At 41.9% G+C, this 17,128-nt stretch overlaps 1 protein-coding gene across 1 annotated transcript; it reads left to right on the forward strand.

Annotated features, from left to right (window-relative positions):
• The first annotated feature begins 6,468 nt into the window (after positions 1-6,468).
• LOC145821874 (uncharacterized) lies at positions 6,469-10,985 on the forward strand. Its single transcript, XM_082918449.1, has 6 exons — positions 6,469-7,038; positions 7,345-8,038; positions 8,133-8,440; positions 8,515-8,920; positions 9,004-9,209; positions 9,291-10,985. Exons 1-6 carry the CDS (start codon positions 6,469-6,471, stop codon positions 9,942-9,944), a joined length of 2,838 nt encoding a protein of 945 aa, XP_082774575.1. The 3' UTR covers positions 9,945-10,985.
• Positions 10,986-17,128: the final 6,143 nt, after the last annotated feature.

The following is a 17,128-nucleotide window of genomic DNA, read 5'->3' on the forward strand; positions in this document are numbered from 1 at the left end:
GATCATCTGCACTGTCTCATGCACAGAAGTTGAGGGTAAGGTTTGAGCTACTGGGTCGAAGTTCAAGGCCCGTCACGCGGAGATATTCTCCAGTCCAAGTATGTTTCTTGGAGTAATGTCATCTCTTGGTGTAACATCGTCAGCAACTATTGAATGATAATTGTTACGCCTGCCATGGGTGAACTTGAGTATTCCCACAGACGGCGCCAATTGTGGAGAAGTGGTTTGGATATACTCTAGAATCTAGTTAGACGTCTTTGATCCTCAGATTGCTACCTGAAAAAGGGATGAACACTCTGGTCGGGGGTGTTGGAATTAGTACTCCTATGGACAAGTCAATATTCTCTCCAATTTACTTCTATCTCAAGTTAACTTGTAAATTTTCACATATCTCCTTTGGCTGACATTCCTCTCTTTTTAAATTATATCTGGGCCCAAGGGTCAGGCCCACTCTTGATCTCGTACATAGTTACTTAGTCGGCCTTCCAGTTGAGTGTTAGCTCCTATTCGGCTCCTTATGTGGCCGGTTCGTATATTTGGCTTCATGAGCCCTTGGTCAGGGCCGAATTGCCTTTGGCCTGATGTCGAACAAATGCTTTGGCCTCTTCTTAATTGATTTTATTCGGCCTCTACAGGGCCTAATGAAATAATAAAAAATGATTTGAATTTTATGGTATAAAAGTTTTAGAAACGGATTTATGAAAAAAACTCCCTATTAATAATAATGAAATTACTACTATTATTTAAACATTCTACATTACTTACTCATCATTACTTGTTAGCATTAAATTTAAATATATTTACTTTTAGGGTCATGCTTAAGTGTGCAACCCCCTTAAGGTTGCACACCATATGCAACCCAATTGTTAGCCGTTAGATTACAATAATTGATCAAGACCATTGAATTGTTTAATCCTGAAAAAGTTGAAACCGGGGCAACCGGTTAATGCTTGTATTTGCATGATTGCATCCCACTCACTCTCTGTATTTCGTCTCTATCTCTCTCTGTTCTCCTCTCTGTGTAAGGTTGAGTCAGTGTAACCGTTGATTTCCATTACAGGGAGAAGCCCCTGTTGGGTTCGTTCCATTGGCGAAGCTCTGTAGGGAACAGTATAACGGGCGATTTCCAACAACAACGTAACTAGAAGGCTGTGTTGGTTCCATTGCTGAAGTGAAGCCCTTCTCTCGAACTAGATATGAGGTATGGAGCTGTGTCCCTCTCTCTGTCTCCCTCTCTGTCTCTCTGGCCCGTTCACTTCAGCTATTTTCCCTCAACTAAACCCCCATCCTAACTTCAACCGCTCTACGCTTCGCTCCAACGGAAACCCCTCCATTGGCAGCTAACCTTTCTCTTTCTGTTTCTCAAGCGAGTGTTTGTGTTTGCACAAACAGGTAACCCGTGTGAAAATGTCATGTTTGTGTTTGTGTTAACAATTTTCGGTCATCAAGTAATTGTTGGTAGTAATGTCATGTGCAGTATGGCCCCAGCGGAAGTTAAAAGGGAAGGTGATGGTTATGACATTCCAAATGAAGCAGATGACATCCGTTTGATGAATGAAAGTCGGGCAGAACCTGATCATGGTTGCGAAGCTGGTCCGAGCAATGAAGAAGCAACCAACATGAACGTTGAAGATGGCGGAGCCAATGTGAAAAAAGAAATGGTTGACGATGCTCATCGCAATGACATGGTTGGTGATGTTGAACGTGCTATTCTGGAACAGAAATTTGATTCGGTCGAAGATGGAGAAGATTTCTACAATGCGTATGCTAAAGCCAAGGGATTTAGTATACGAAAATCCAGATTTAACACAAATAAAGAGGGAAAGGTCGTTAGTAGGCTGTGGTTGTGTTCAAGGGAAGGTCAGAGATTACCAAAATACTTGGACCGTGTTGCTGAGAAGAGTAGAGCTCCCAAGGCACTAACAAGAGTAGGTTGCAAAGCCCAATTTCGCATACGGTACGATGCGGATGCTGGTGAAGGGGGAAAGTATGTTGTGACTCACTTCGTCGCAGACCACAACCATGAATTGGCGGAACAACACTGTGTGATGTATCTGAGGTCACATCGCAGTTTAAACAGCGGTGACAAAGCTCAAGCAATGGCTATGCGCAATGTCGGTGTGAAGACTAGCCAAATCATGGACTATATGGTAAATCAGTCCGGGTCTTATGAGAATGTTGGTTTCATCCGCACGGATCTGCACAACCATATTCAAGCCGAACGTAGAGCAGAAGTTGAGGATGGTGATGCGCAGGGTGCGTTGGTTTACCTATGCGCAAAACTTGATGTTGATGCACGTTTTTTTTACAAGTATGATGTGTGTAACGATAACAAGTTACAAAATCTGTTCTGGGCAGATTCGAAATCGCGGGCCGACTACGCAAAGTTTGGTGATGTGTTGATATTTGACTCAACTTACAGAACCAATGCATACAAGAAACCGTTTGTCATGTTGGCTGGTGTGACTAGCCACTTTAGGACCACGATATTTGCATGTGTTTTGCTAGCTAATGAGACAATTGAGACATACACATGGGTTTTGGAAACATTTATGGAGGCGATGGGCAATAAAGCACCTGTGTCCGTACTGACAGATGGGGATAAGTCGATGCGAGAGGCAATCAGAAGAGTATTTCCAGATGCAAGACATCGATTATGTAATTGGCATCTTGGGAAAAATGCTGTTTCAAATGTTCACATAAGTGGCTTTGCACATGCTTTCAAGCAGTGCATGGACATGGAAACGGATGAGACAAAGTTTGAGCATGGCTGGACGACAATGGTCGAAGAATTTGGACTTCAAACCAACAGTTGGGTGTTGGAGACATATGAGAAGCGTCATATGTGGGCTGAGGCATATATGCGTGGACATTTCTTTGCTGGGATGAAGAGCACTCAGCGCTCGGAGTGTATGAATGCTTATTTCAATCCCTTCCTCCAACACAAATTGAAGCTATATGAATTTGTTAGGCACTATGATCGGGCTCTTGCAAGGATAAGGTATAACGAGGCTGGAGATGATGCTGAAACAAATAACACTTTTCCGGTATTGATTACTCCATTGCGAGATATAGAGAGACATGGAGCTGAGCTATTCACCCGAAATATATTTAGAATGTTCCGTGATGAAATCTTAGAAGAGGGGAAGTTGAATGTGAAGGATGTGTTCCCTTTGCCGGATGGTCAGAAATGCTACTATATTCATAAGTACAGAGTGAAGGACAGATCATGGATAGTAACACACAGTCCAATGGATGCTGCAATGAGATGTTCTTGCATGAAGTTTGAGTCGTTGGGGCTACCTTGCTGCCACATGATATGTGTTATGAAAGCTGAAAATTTAACGCAAATTCCCCCAACTTGTGTGCTGCATAGATGGACAAGGGCTGCAAGCAAGGATGGCCAGCAATGGCCTCAACCCTCAATTGATAGCACTACAACACAGACGGCCCGGTATGGGATATTGTGTTCTTCCTACAACGAAATGTGTTTCTATGCCTCGCAATCAACGGAAGGTTTCAAGGATGCTAGGGATGCATGTCTTCCAATGACGACCCGGATGAAGGAGTTATATGAGAGGAATTTGAACGGTGGGAATGGAGACAAAGGGAAACATTCATTCTGTCGACAATTTGGAGTAGAAGATCCTGATGTTGTGAAGACAAAAGGGAACCCAGGACGGGCCTCGTCCAACTGTCGAAGACCAAGAAAATGTGGGAATTGCAAATGCATTGGGTACACAAAGCGAACGTGTCCTAAGGTTCGGTTTAGCCGAACAGTGGGTAATAACTCAGATGCAGATACACCCCACATAACTGACCGTGAGTACAATGCGGAGTCATTGCCCGTTCGCTGCAAAACTGGGTTGGTGGATCCAAGTACACCGCACATTAAGCAACGGCGACTATTTTTTGATGTTTCTCCTGATTCCAAGTAGCCTGTGGGCCAATACGGTAGTGTTGAAGCAGCAGTGTGGAAAAATGATTCGAACACAATTGATGAGGTGAATCAGGTAATTGTATAATTTGTATGATTTACTTATTCCCTTAGCTATTGAAAACACATGGAAATAATGTATGTAGTTTTCATTTTGCACGGATTGCTGTACGTAACGTGTAAATAATTGGTTATGTACAATGCCAGGAAATGGCACAACGTTACTTATGTACAAGGCCACGAGTTGTAAATTTCCCATATTGTTTAGAGTGATGTTGTCATTTGTGTTTGCAGTGACTTGTCATTTTCAAAACTAACTGAAGGTGAGGTGAGATATATATGGGTTGTCTGTGTGTTGTTTTGGGTGGGAAATTGGCTTATGTCTGTATTCCAAGATTCCTATTGCGGGTTGCTTGTTTCTGTTCCATATTTGGTTGGATCTAACTGAAGGGTTTTTTTGCGGTGTGGTTTATCAACTAACGATGTGTTTCGCTTCGTATTGATTTGTTATAACTTGTGTCTGTAAATTAGTATTATATTTCGAGTAAAATACGAATTTTGTCCAAGTGGGTTTGCAAAATTACATACCAGCACATGCATTTTGTATATAATCCAAGTGGCAGTTAATTTTGGGTGTTACTTGGAGAAAGTAACCCAACGAACTCGTTACTTTATCTCCATGCCGATCGGTATATGAATTACGAGTTACGAACAGGAGTTGTGAAATTATTTAATGTTTACTATGGGTTTATTGTTAGTACAATTATGGTGGGCCTATATGGACAGCAACGAAGCAGTAATTTAAAGTTGACAAGTTCAAGAAGAAAATCAAGCAATTGTGGTATTGGTTCAAATGCCTGAAATGGATGAAGACTTCTTTCGATGAAGTGATGGTAACAAAGTAGAAAGTAACAAAGTAGAAAGTAGAAAGTAGAAAGTAAGTTGTTGTGTTGTTGTGTTGTTTGTAACAAAGTAGAAAGTAGAAGGGAAAAAACTACACAGAAGTTACAATGTAGAAAGTAAGTTGCCACCTGTCGAAGTGCATATAATTGAAGTTACCACCTGTGCCCAGGTCCTTTTAGCCTTTCCTCGACAGATACAGACTCCCAATTCGTTCATGTTTCCTGTTGGAGGGTGGCCACTAAATCCATGAGCACTGCCAGTAACTGCTCCAGCGTGTAAGTCAGGTGGCATGCAAGATTCAATGTTAGTTGAATGGAGCAGCTGTTGGGAGGATGTGGGAAAAATAGGTGCAAAGAGGAATTTTTAATCTAATATCCAATCAGAATGTAGGTGAAAATATGAGTGAACTTTTTTTTAAAAAAAAGTAGTTCCCATTTTTTGGATTATAAACCCGAGATGTATATTTTGTTTTTGATATAAACAAGTTGTGTATTTTCGTTACGTAAAATGTAGGACAACAATTGTGTTTAAGTCATTACAATACAGAAAAAGGTTATTTCAAACGTATTTTCAAGTTTACCGACATTGAATATATTTTGATTAAATTACAGGGAAAATTCAATATTTGGCAGAGTTTGATGATTCATAGTCAGGGGCAGTAACTGTGAGTGGCCAAGTGTTGCGGTTCATTGACCCAGTTTGCAAGGACTGTGGTTGTGTTTAGTGGACAATATTCTGTCGATTTTTGTCTCATAATGATGAGGGACATGCCCCACAATGGTGAAAAGGAAGGTCGACAGGGAAGAGTCAATATTTGGCAGAGTGGACTTGAAGATTCGAAGTCGGGGCAGTTACAGTGGCAGTTATGGTGTAGACGTGTAGGATCATGCAATGATGGGCCACAAAAACAGTATACGGATATCAATACTAAACCTCCACTTCTATCTGTCGAGCTCCCTTTTCTTGTGTTTATTTCATGGCCACCAACTGTTTTAAACTTCTGTCGACAGAGCAAGGCTCCTGCTTTGTCTCATGCTTCCTCCTGAAAGTGTGCCCGCTAACTCCGTGACTGGTGGTAAAAACTTCCCCTATCACTTCTAGGTGACCCACATGCAGAGAGCCCACTTTCAGGTCGTGGACATTCCTTCAGACTTGGCCACATGCCCTCGATTAAGTGGACCATCTGTCGATAGAGACTGGCAAAACTTGGTGCAAACAATGGCCCCCATGTTCAAGTTAAATATTGCGGAAGTGATTGAGACCCCCCCAATCACCACCACCCCCCCCCCCACACACACACACGTGGGGGCTGCTGTTTGGAGAAGGAAAAAAAATAAGAAATTGAAAAAAAAAAAAAAAAGTGGCCAATCAGAGAGAGGGGGGGTCATGGGGGTCCAAGTCATATGATATTTAACTTCAACGAGGGGGCCATTGTTTGGGCCCAAAACAAGCATAAAGTACAGCCCAATATAAGAGCTTTTAAATATACTGGCCCCATCATAAGCTATAAAAGACCCACCCTTTCAACTTCAAACCACTTCATTTCCCTCTGATTCGAACTCCCCAGACTGTACTCCTTCTTCTCAACCATTGCCGTTCAAAACCATAGCACCACAAAACCCTAAGCCATGGCACCGAAAAAATCTCAACCATCTCCATCTGAGGAGAACAATGAAGACCTACTCCGCTTCCCGGACCCTATCAGAGCACTTATCGCTCCTCTAAAATTTGCTGCAACCCTATTGCCCAGCCCAAGCTCTGTCGCTAAGGCTACTCTAGGCCCTACCTTCGCGTCTTACTTCCCAGACGAGCTAGCTCCATACTATCCCCTTGGTAATGGTGAGAACCTTCTTCTCAACCAAGCTGGACTCAAGTGGACTAACTGGAATGTCAGCAAAAACCCACTCAGAGGGTGGAGGTCACCAGACTCTGATTGGCGAAGCTGGGCCAGGAGAATTGAAGGTCACGACGCCGAAGTATGGAAGCACCAGGGCATTGCTGAAGCAATTAGACTGTCGACTAAAATTTATGACGTGGAGAAAGGGCTGATTGCTGCTGCTGCATGCTTTTGGTCGCAGTCTAGTAACTCCCTACTCCTCAATTTTGGTATGATTTCCCCTACCATCTTAGATGTAGCTCACTTGACTGGTCTGCCAATCTTGGGCAATCCAATTCATGCTCTCCTTGAGCCTCCAAAAGTGACATTTACTTTAAACACTGACATGTGCTATACAGATTTTGCCAAAAAATACCAAGGCAAGCGTGGTTCCCCTGTCGATGACAAAGAAAGAACTACTTTTTACTTACTTTGGCTTTGTGAGTTTCTTTTTTGTGTCCCTGGGTACAAGATCACGAAAGAATACCTCCCCCTTGCCTTGTGTATGCAAGACGGCCAACTTATGGCTTTAGCCCCTTATCTTCTTGCCACCCTTTACAAGGCCCTATTTTCCTTTGTCGACAAGAAGATTTCTGGCAACTGTGGTGGCCCCTTCTGGCTCTTCCAGGCCTGGTTGTATGCCTATTTCCCTGAGGCACGACCCCCACCACCTAACACCTTGAAACCTGTTTGCCACTCCTATGCTGAGCAACTGCTCACTTATAACAGCCATTCAAAACTCACTTTCACAAATCATCTTACCATGTTTTACAACCTTCCTTCCCAGAGACCTTCCAACCTGTACATGCCATTTCAAAACTTTGAATTCTCCTCCAGTAGACTTCGCTTCCTCTTCACAGATCCTTCTGATTTACACAATGAGCAAGTCCAAGAACAAAATGAGAGTTGGAGACACATTCTCACCTGTAGACATGTCTTGGTTGGCTGTTCCATATCCTCCGCCAAGCTATCCAGCTGCAGTTTTGAGACATACTGTCCCAATCAATGGTCCAGACAATTTGGTCTTTCCCAGGCTATCCCTTATCCTTATTTCCACCCAACCATCCATGAGGAGATTGGGTCCAGAATCCACTTGAAAGATCCTACACAAGCTGAATCCATTCTGACAGAGAACACCAAACTTTTCCAAGATTTTGGCCCCTTCTTCTTCAAACCTGCTTCGGACTGCTCGGCTGCTTTTGACCATTGGTGGGGACTTATGACTGCCATTATTTTCTGCAAGCCACTTGAAAGCTGCCTTAACGATACTTGTATTCATATTCAGGGCCGCATATCCTCGCCTTCCAAGCTTAAGGCTACAGGTATCCTTCCTTCATATACTTCATATCCCTGACTGTGTCATGCAATTTGTTTTGTTTTTTTCTCTACAACACTAACTTGTTTAACCCTTGACAGCCAAAATTGTGCCTGCTGCTGAACCATTGGTTAGGGACCAACGTAAAGGCAAGGATCCAATGGATGCAACTACTCAGACAAACACCCCCTCAGTTCCGAAATTAATGGCAGACTCTTTCGCAGCCGCGCAGACACAAGCACAGAGAGGAGCTACCACCCGTACCCCTGCTGAGACAGAGGTCACGGCGAAGAAGAGAGAAGAGCCTTCCACTGCTCCTGCTCTAAGCACAGACCTAAGTGAGTGGGATATCCCTCTCAGCCAAATGGTTGGCGAAACAACATCAAATCCTTCAGGGCAGCTCTACCAAGTAAGCCTTCACTTTACATATTTACAGCATCTGAATTTGCATTCACGCCCGACTGATCACTTACTTTTGTGCAGAGAAAAAGAAGGAGATTACTCCTTGCTGCTGCTGATGATGACGATGCTTCCACTTCTCCTCAACACATTCATCAAATTCCCAGTCCAATCAGTAATGTACCCACAGAACCCACTGTACAACCAACTCCACCACCACCTGAAGCATCGCAACAAACTCCCTTACAACCTGCTTCACAGTCTTTGCCACAACAATCCACACAGTCTGCATCACAACATCCTTCCACTTCTCCTCAACACATTGTCCCTTCTGTCTCTAGCCCTCAACCATCACCATCCAACCCCTCCAATTCCCAAACGTCAAACAAAGAATCTCAGAGGATTGAATTTGACATTTCAATCAACAGCCAATCCTCTCCAACAGATGACAACACAAAATCCCCTCAACCAGAAGTTCACCACAACCAAGGTAAATAGAAATACAAATGTTACTGTTCGTTTGGGAAAAAAAAACTTCTCTTTAAGTAACTGGTATTGTTCTCCAATTTACAGGGATGGACATAATACAGGACTCATCTCCACGACCAATGGGCGAGACAGAACTTGAAGGTCCTCATGACTTTCCCCTGCTAGCAGAACCAGAGAAACACCCTCAAGGCGCTGATGCTGCCATCTCATCAGTACCAGAAACAACTCGTCCTCATGCGACAACCACAGCTGAACAAGGCCAACCGTCTGCGTGCACGTTATCAGGACAGGTACTACCATTTCCAACCTCATCCTATTTACTCTTTATTACTTGCAAGCATATATTCTCACCAAACTATTAATGTTCACAGGCCGTCGGTCCATGCCAGGATATTTGGGCCGAAGTTTCTATTCTTCAACAAGATCTAGACGAAATATCCCCATTGCCTCAAAGGCTACATCTGTTTGATGCTGAAACTCAACAAACCTTAACCACCTTCATCAACCTCATTAACACCCCAGTTGAAGAAATCATTCTCCACAAACCTGATGAAACCTTGGCCTGTCTTTCTGCTGTTGTAAACCTCTCCCCTAATCCTTTCAACCCCATTCAACTAAAGCAATTGGCCAAGATCATCACAGAATGGCCAACCCTTTCAGAGATGGTTCAGACTTGCTCGAAGGATATTCAAACCAATAAGGATTTCCTAAACGAAGCCCACACCATATCTACTTCACTCAAACTCAGCCAGCAGACCTCTGCAGCCATTCTTCAGCAACACTCAGCACTTGAACTTGAGGAAGCCAAACTCATGGCAGAACTTGCCTCTGTCCGGCAAAGAAAGGCTCATCTGCAGCAGCAACACGACCAGCTTAATCAAGAAGCAAGGATGATGCTCTCCCAAATTAGACATCGTTCTGCATCCATTCAGACAACTAAAGCTGAGTTGGACCAAGCCCAAGCCATGCTGGCAGATGCTCAATCAGAGTGGGGTGTTCTAGGCGTTCTGTTCCCCAAATCCTAGGCTAGTTTATATATGTATTCTTTTGTATTGCACACCTAGGAATGATTTGGAAAGGTAGGAATGATTGCCTTTTTAATGATAAGATTGTTGATGGGCCTGAATTGGCTGAGATGGTGAAAGTGAGGGTTGCACTTTGCTGTAAGCAAAGTTATAGAGGCCTACAGTATTCAGTGGACGACATATATTGTATTCTGGATAGTATCAAAGTCTCATTTAGGGGGTGGTGTTTGGTGTTTTTTGAAACTGGGGTGCAGGAGTTTGGTCAAGCTGTGGTATGCAGGATTTTGGTCAGTCTGTGGTATTACCATATCTTCTTGGTGGCTACTTTTGCTCTGCTGTGCTTCAATGTTGCTATGCTTTGCCTTATTTTTGGCTTGTTGCTCTGGCTTAGTTTATGGGGTCAAGCATGCTCATTTCTGGTTGCTGCTCTGCTATGCTTCAAATCTGCTCTGCTATATATGTACTCTGCTGCTGCTATATGGGATCAACGAATAGGCTTCAGTCTGCTGCTGCATATTGGCCTTTTTGCAATTGTTTGAATGATGTTTTGGTGTGCTGTATTGGAAGTCTGCTGTTGGATTGGGGAAAGTTATTGGAGGTCTGCTGCGGGCCTTGTTGTAATTGTTGGTCTGCTGCTGTACTAATTTTTTTTTTTTGGAGGTTGAAGGATCAGGCTCAAGTCTCAATGGAGGTTGAAGGTTCAGGCTCAAGTCTCAATGGTGGCTGTATGGTCTGAAGTTTGTTCATGCTGCCTTGGAGTTTCATCTGGTTGCCCTATTATGTGGTTTTGTGAGGATGGGCTTGGAGTTACATTGTTATTGTTTTCCTTCTGTTTTTGTTTCTCTTCGTTGGTCTCCAACCTCCTCTTTGTTGATGTATCATTGACACCTTGTATGTGCTTTTCCATCAATACAGTTTTTTGTTTTGCTGAACAAAAAAAAAAAATTGAATATCAATAATCTGTGTTTTTAATGGTCTGTTGTATGGTTGTTTTTATTTTTTGTGCAATTTTTCACCGTTTGTGCATTTTTATGAAGTAATCAATTCCCCTTCAAAGTGCATTATAGTCACCGCCATTTGTTTCTTCTGTGGGCTTTTTTTTGTTTTGTTTTGGACAAAATCATGGCATTAAAAAAAATCGAACAAACATAATTTATGTGGTAAAAGCGAACAAACATTACTACTTTCAACTTGCATTGTTTGTTGGACAAATATCACATTGCACTGGACAAACATTAGTATAGTCATTTGGGCAAATATGACATTGCATTGTTTGTTCTGTACTGTACCCATAACATTGGAATTATGTGTATCACATTACGTACAGGCCACGATAAAACCAAACAAACATGACTACTTTCCCTCGTTTGTTCGAGTCCCAAACATTGGAATTATGTGTACAATCAATACGCGTGGGAAATTAGTATTATCACAGCTGCGACCTAAAAAGTTGTCACGACAAGCTGATGCAGTAATCCAGTTGTGGTTGGGCATCGAAATTACACTCGTACTGGCAGGCCATGATAAAATCGCTGCACTATTTGTTGTAATTGCAATCAATCACATGCACGAACGATACTCGCCCATCTTTGTATTGTTCACATCCATAACGAAGTCAAGCACCAACTTCCGGCGCACAGAAGGATGAAACTATGTACAGAAAGCGAATAACACAAATCAGGTACGGTTACAGGGGTAGGGAATAAACGGATTTATTTCGCAATTGGAAATTAAGCGGTACAATGTACCTTGTGTGGACCACTGGGTATATCAGGCCGCTGCATGTACTTGATCACAAACATCCCACAGTCGAAAGTGCTACAAATGAAATGTAACATTCAGTCTCTCGTAAAATATAAGCAGGTTCGTTAAATGAGTGATTCAAGAGTGAAGTCAATGTGACGCAGGGTTTGTGGATTACTCGTCCAGCTGTTGTAATGGCCTTTGTTCTAACATGCGCACCTCAAAGGTACGCATGTCTACAGCATATTCATTTCCAAACTGTAGTTGCAGTAAGGCATGCATTGTTTGAACCTGTTGCAGAATGAGACGGTTAGTTTATGTGAAGGATGTGACAGTGTGGAAGTAGATTTGTGAAATTCAGCACGACATACCAACATTTTTGCTATGTTCAGCTTGTTGGTGTCCAGTGTGGCGGATGCCAATGAGTCAAATAGGTACGCCACACGGTCTACCATATCTATTTTTAGGCACACCCAATGTACTCCTCGATAATTGAAAGGCATGTAAATCTACACATAAACATAAACACAAGCGAAGACATTGTTTAGAGGGCATGCGAACATGTACGCACTTTCATATTTACATTGACATTCAAGTAAATGGGATCGACATTCATATTACCGACGTCCATATTAAATCTACTCGCTTCAATGGGATGGACATTCATATTACCTTCTCACATGCATCAAGCACCCCAGTATATCTGTCATGTCCAAAATATGATTTGACCATATTTTCATGGTTCAGAGGTTGAGTTTTTTGATTTAGTATCAAAGTCTGCATGTTTAGTGTGTAAAGTTCAGTCAGCCAAAGTTTTCTGAAAATATGTCTTCTGCAATACACAACCGACCTAAAACACTTACTTACCGACAAATATACTGGAAAGAACCACGCAGTATGCCTACCATCTTTGTGTACTTGCCGCTGTCCGTTAGTCAATTGAACCGCGACCAAGTTGATTGGCTGGAACATTGTAACAGACCAGGCAACTTGCGAAATAAGGTTTGCCATTTGTTTAAATGTAATACGAAATAACAATGTCCCTACATGGATATGTCCATCATGCAAATATAGTGGAAATAACATTGTCAGATGCCACGACTTACAGTGTCGGATAGCCATGCCCCTGGTTTCAGCGTGCGCATGTCACGTCGCGTAGCACATTCGCAAGGCATTTCATGCAGATTCATAGACACGACAATGTCCCTACATAAAACGTATACATCAATCAGTAAGAAGCAACCTACAGCCTAGTAAAACTTAAACGTATCTGGCTTAACTCTACAACATAAGATTAGTTTTTCCTGTTGTACAACTATGGCAGATATTCCTGATTCTACTAGGCTCCAATCCAATGAAGATTAGTTTTAAGTTTTTAAAAAAAAAAATGAAAAGACAAAGTTTTAGATATTACAACTCATGACATGTCCAATAGTATTTGCTAAAATAATATGTGAAAATTGAAATGCTCATTTACAGGTCAGCAAGTTAAAAAAAAAGAAACACGTTTTTTACAAACTGGAGCCAACAATATCCCAAAATGATCAAAATGGAAAATGTAAGCAGAGTAGAAGAAAATAGGTAGGGAAAATTGCACTTCATTATAAGTTCTCAAAAAAATTTGCAAATCATTGGTAAACTTTATTAAGTTTCATAATTAAAATTATAAAGGTTTCCATGAATGTGTAAATATTTTTGTGAAAATATCAGTGGTTTGCAATTTTCCCAATAGGTACATGTGTGCAGGATAAGACCAAAAGAAGAAAACTTCAGACAGGAAATTTAGCCACTGATCTTTCCGTAGCCCACTGCATTAAATTCAAAGAGAATCCTACATACGACATGGATAAACCCATCATAAACCCATCATAAACCCATCAAAATCATAGAGAATGAAAAATTAAAGAACTGATACCTACAAGAATCAAATAAACATAGCACGACACATGAAAATTGTGGAATTCAAACTTATTTCACAAATACTACGGAACAGGTTAATTGCGAGTACTAAACTCATCCGTACCTTTCATTGTTTCTGTCGTCAAGTACAGAGTCAACAACTTCGTCTTGGGCCGCTGATAAAACCTCTCTGCTCTCCAGTGTTATCAAGTCCTTCTATCAATATAAACAATCAAGTAACATCAACTCCTCCTATTAATATAAACAATTAACTAACTCACCACTGTTCAGAAATGTGATTTGCAAAGTACATAACACATCCTTATGCATCTAAAATTGGTGAAGCGATGTCTAACCTCTGAACGGAACCGCTTGTCCAACCTGTGCAGTTTGGACAGGAGTTTGTCCGAAATCTGTAAGACAATTGTACAACATTTGTTACTGCAAACTTGCAGTAGAATGACAAATATTAAAATACAACACAAATAATGGTTCTATTATGATCAGTAATGCTGTCGGCATCAATTGGTAATGAAACATACGAAAGGTGAAGTGATGTGGCGACTTGGGAATTTTTCGGCAGTAAGTCGAGTACTTATTTTGCTATCGTTGCACGAATGCATATCCCCTACGTCTGTCGCTTCAACACCTCTTCCTCTTCCTCTTCCTCTTCCTCTTCCTCTTCCTCTTCCCTTTCGTGTGGCTGTTACAATTTGTCCCGCTCCCAATGTTTGGGCAACCTTACCAGCAGAAGGATGCACATTGTCTGCTTCTCCTCGCATTGGTGGCAAGGTTTGCAAATCATCAAAGGAAGATAAACTCTGTTTTGCAACGTTCCTCATGGACAGAAACTGAACTGAAAGAGATTTGCTTTCTTCGCTTGCGTATGTTTCCTCCAACGCAAGGCGACGGTTGTTGTGCATGTCCCCAACTTCTTGGATGGTACGCAACTGTCCAACGTGCATATCAATTATCTCATTGGACAACATTCCATTCACATAATTGTCCTCCCAATCCACCCCCTGTAAATCTTGAACATTACCCTCATTTGGGCTACCATAATAATTTGGGAAGACCACGCCGCCATCATGCAACTCGACTCCCATGGTAGGGTCAACACCCTTTTCCTCTGAGCGAGCCAATTGTGCTGTTTCCGATAAACCTGCCAGCACTTGCTGCATCATTTGCTTCATTTCAGCAATGTGTGTCTGTTCAGTAAACGGTTGTTTCCCAGACAATATAGCTGCAACCAGTTCGTTCAGCATTCCTTTCAGTTCACCAATGCTGGAGGATATGTTAATGTTACAATTTCTTTCAGTGGACTCCACCTAATCACACAAACACATACAGTATGATATTTCATCTTCAAGTAACCTCTGTGAACTGTGTGAAGCATGTGTACTGATTGCTTTTGCTTACCTTTGCATTGTGAACAGCTTCCTTCCCTCGGAAATTGAGCAACATCTCCCTTATTTCCGCATTGCTGTGAAGCACTTGCTTCATGGTTTCCTTCAGTTCACCAATGTCAGTCTCAACCTTGCTCAAACGAACATCATCAATCCGTGGTTTCTGTTTGTTATTGACATGGTGTGTGTCAATTGCGTCATCAATGTCGTTGCTTTCCGCTTTTGTTGGATGAAACTCCACCTAACATAGTTGTCAAATCGGGATTCAAATCATAAATGAAAATGGTAATGCACTGAATCGTTAATCGAGCTCAACTGTGAATCGTAAAGTTTCCGTCTGCTTTCTTAAGTTGCACACAACATATGTGTACATACACACTTTACATATTAAATATATCTAATAAAAATTAATTACTCCATTCGTCTGAAATGGAAAAAAAATGTTGTTGTAAATGATGCTCATCTGGTGTGGATAAAAACTTCATAGTCGATCCCATGTTTACCACTTTACCTTTTCCCAATTACATAAACAAAGAGAAACTTTCAATTACAAACTAACTAACAATAACTGAACGACAATGTTTTGACCTTTTTACAAGGTTAAAAAACCAAAATCTTCAAGCTTTTCCAAAAATCTGACTTCAGGGCTTAACGAAAATTCATTTCGTAACAGAAGTAGTACATAAAATTGAATTTGTAAGGCTACAACATCGTCCACATGGAAACTTCATGTTTTCCCCCCAAAAGTTCGAGTATTTCAGAGTAAATAGGGAGGGACAAACTGAAAATATGACGTACGCTAAGGAATGGGTCACTGTTTGTCGGTGCTTGTCACCTAGTCATAGGAACACATATTCTGTCTGTCACCGTTATCCATAACACAGGTGGGGCAATGCTGTCAAATGTGCAGAACGAATGGGTTGATTACCTCATGTTGCTGCAACATTTGCTTCCTTCCCATAAGTCGCCTCGTCTCCCGTATTTCGGCATCACCCCAATCATTTAGCCGAGGGATGGAGCGTGTAGTAGCCGACGTACTCTTGCAGGGAGGGGCAAAACGATCCAAGTAAAATAGCTGCATTGTAAGGGGGAAAAGATATTTACTATACACTTCCGAGCAAAGTAATCCGTATTCGCTAACAATGCATACAACTTACAACACAATCATATGTATGTGTTTATGTGTCTCGATGGCAGAATCCCCATGCAGCTTTCCGGTTCAAAAGATAAGCTTTTCGTGGTTACAAAAAATGTGGCCCGTACAGGTATATTTGTCATGCTGTTCAATAACAGGTAAGTTTGTATTTCGCAACGACTGCCATTTTATTGAACCATATGCACAGCAGTGGATGAAATATGTAATCGGCATGGTACAAACAAACAACGGTCGATTACGTTACCATTAGAAGGAAAACACATCCAGTTGCCTGGCGCTGAAGTTTCATCTTATACTTCTGAACACCTTTCACAAGGAATTGCAGTGTCACCTTTGCCCAATTACATGCCCCCATACCGGTCACGTCCTTCACGGCATGAACGAACGACAGGCTCAACGCGGTCATTGTGGTAGGACACAACATGGCCCCCAACACGTACAGCGCAAACTTCCGCCGAAACTCGTCATCCGCACCATCACTCTCAGTCAGATAAACTCTCAACTGGTTCAAAGGAATGATTCCTTTAACAGCTCCAACCTCTTCGTAGATATTGGGATATGCGTCTATTGAACCAGTGAACTGTACGTCATTGCCTTCTGACCGTATACCCAATAAGACATGCACTTCCTCACAGGTGAGCCTCAGGTGACGGCCATGAACAGTCAACGAACACGTGTCGGGATCGAAGTTCTGTACCAACCATTGGCACATGTTGTGATCTATACGGGTACACTTTAACCCTAGGAGGCCACCGAACCCAATATCAATGACTGCCTGCTTTTGTGCTTCGTTACACCGGTTCACGATATCAAAAATTGCCTTCAATGATATGCGGACTTGCATTTTACTCTGCAATGTGATTAACGTGAACATTAATACAAAAAAGTAACCAACATTGTGTCGATAGCAGGTCCTCCCCAAATGCAGTTACGAAAACACTAAGCACGTAAGTACCTTTGCAGATTTCTTTGCAACTTCT

This window comes from Camellia sinensis, chromosome 3, assembly GCF_055761805.1.
Source record: "Camellia sinensis isolate YWXY chromosome 3, ASM5576180v1, whole genome shotgun sequence".
Lineage (NCBI taxonomy): Eukaryota > Viridiplantae > Streptophyta > Magnoliopsida > Ericales > Theaceae > Camellia > Camellia sinensis.

Coding starts and splice junctions, on each gene's coding strand:
- LOC145821874 (XM_082918449.1), top strand. CDS start 6,469: ATGGCACCGAAAAAATCTCAACCATCTCCATCTGAGGAGAACAATGAA. Junction 8,039..8,132: donor TTCCAAGCTTAAGGCTACAG/GTATCCTTCCTT, acceptor AACCCTTGACAG/CCAAAATTGTGCCTGCTGCT. Junction 8,441..8,514: donor CTTCAGGGCAGCTCTACCAA/GTAAGCCTTCAC, acceptor ACTTTTGTGCAG/AGAAAAAGAAGGAGATTACT.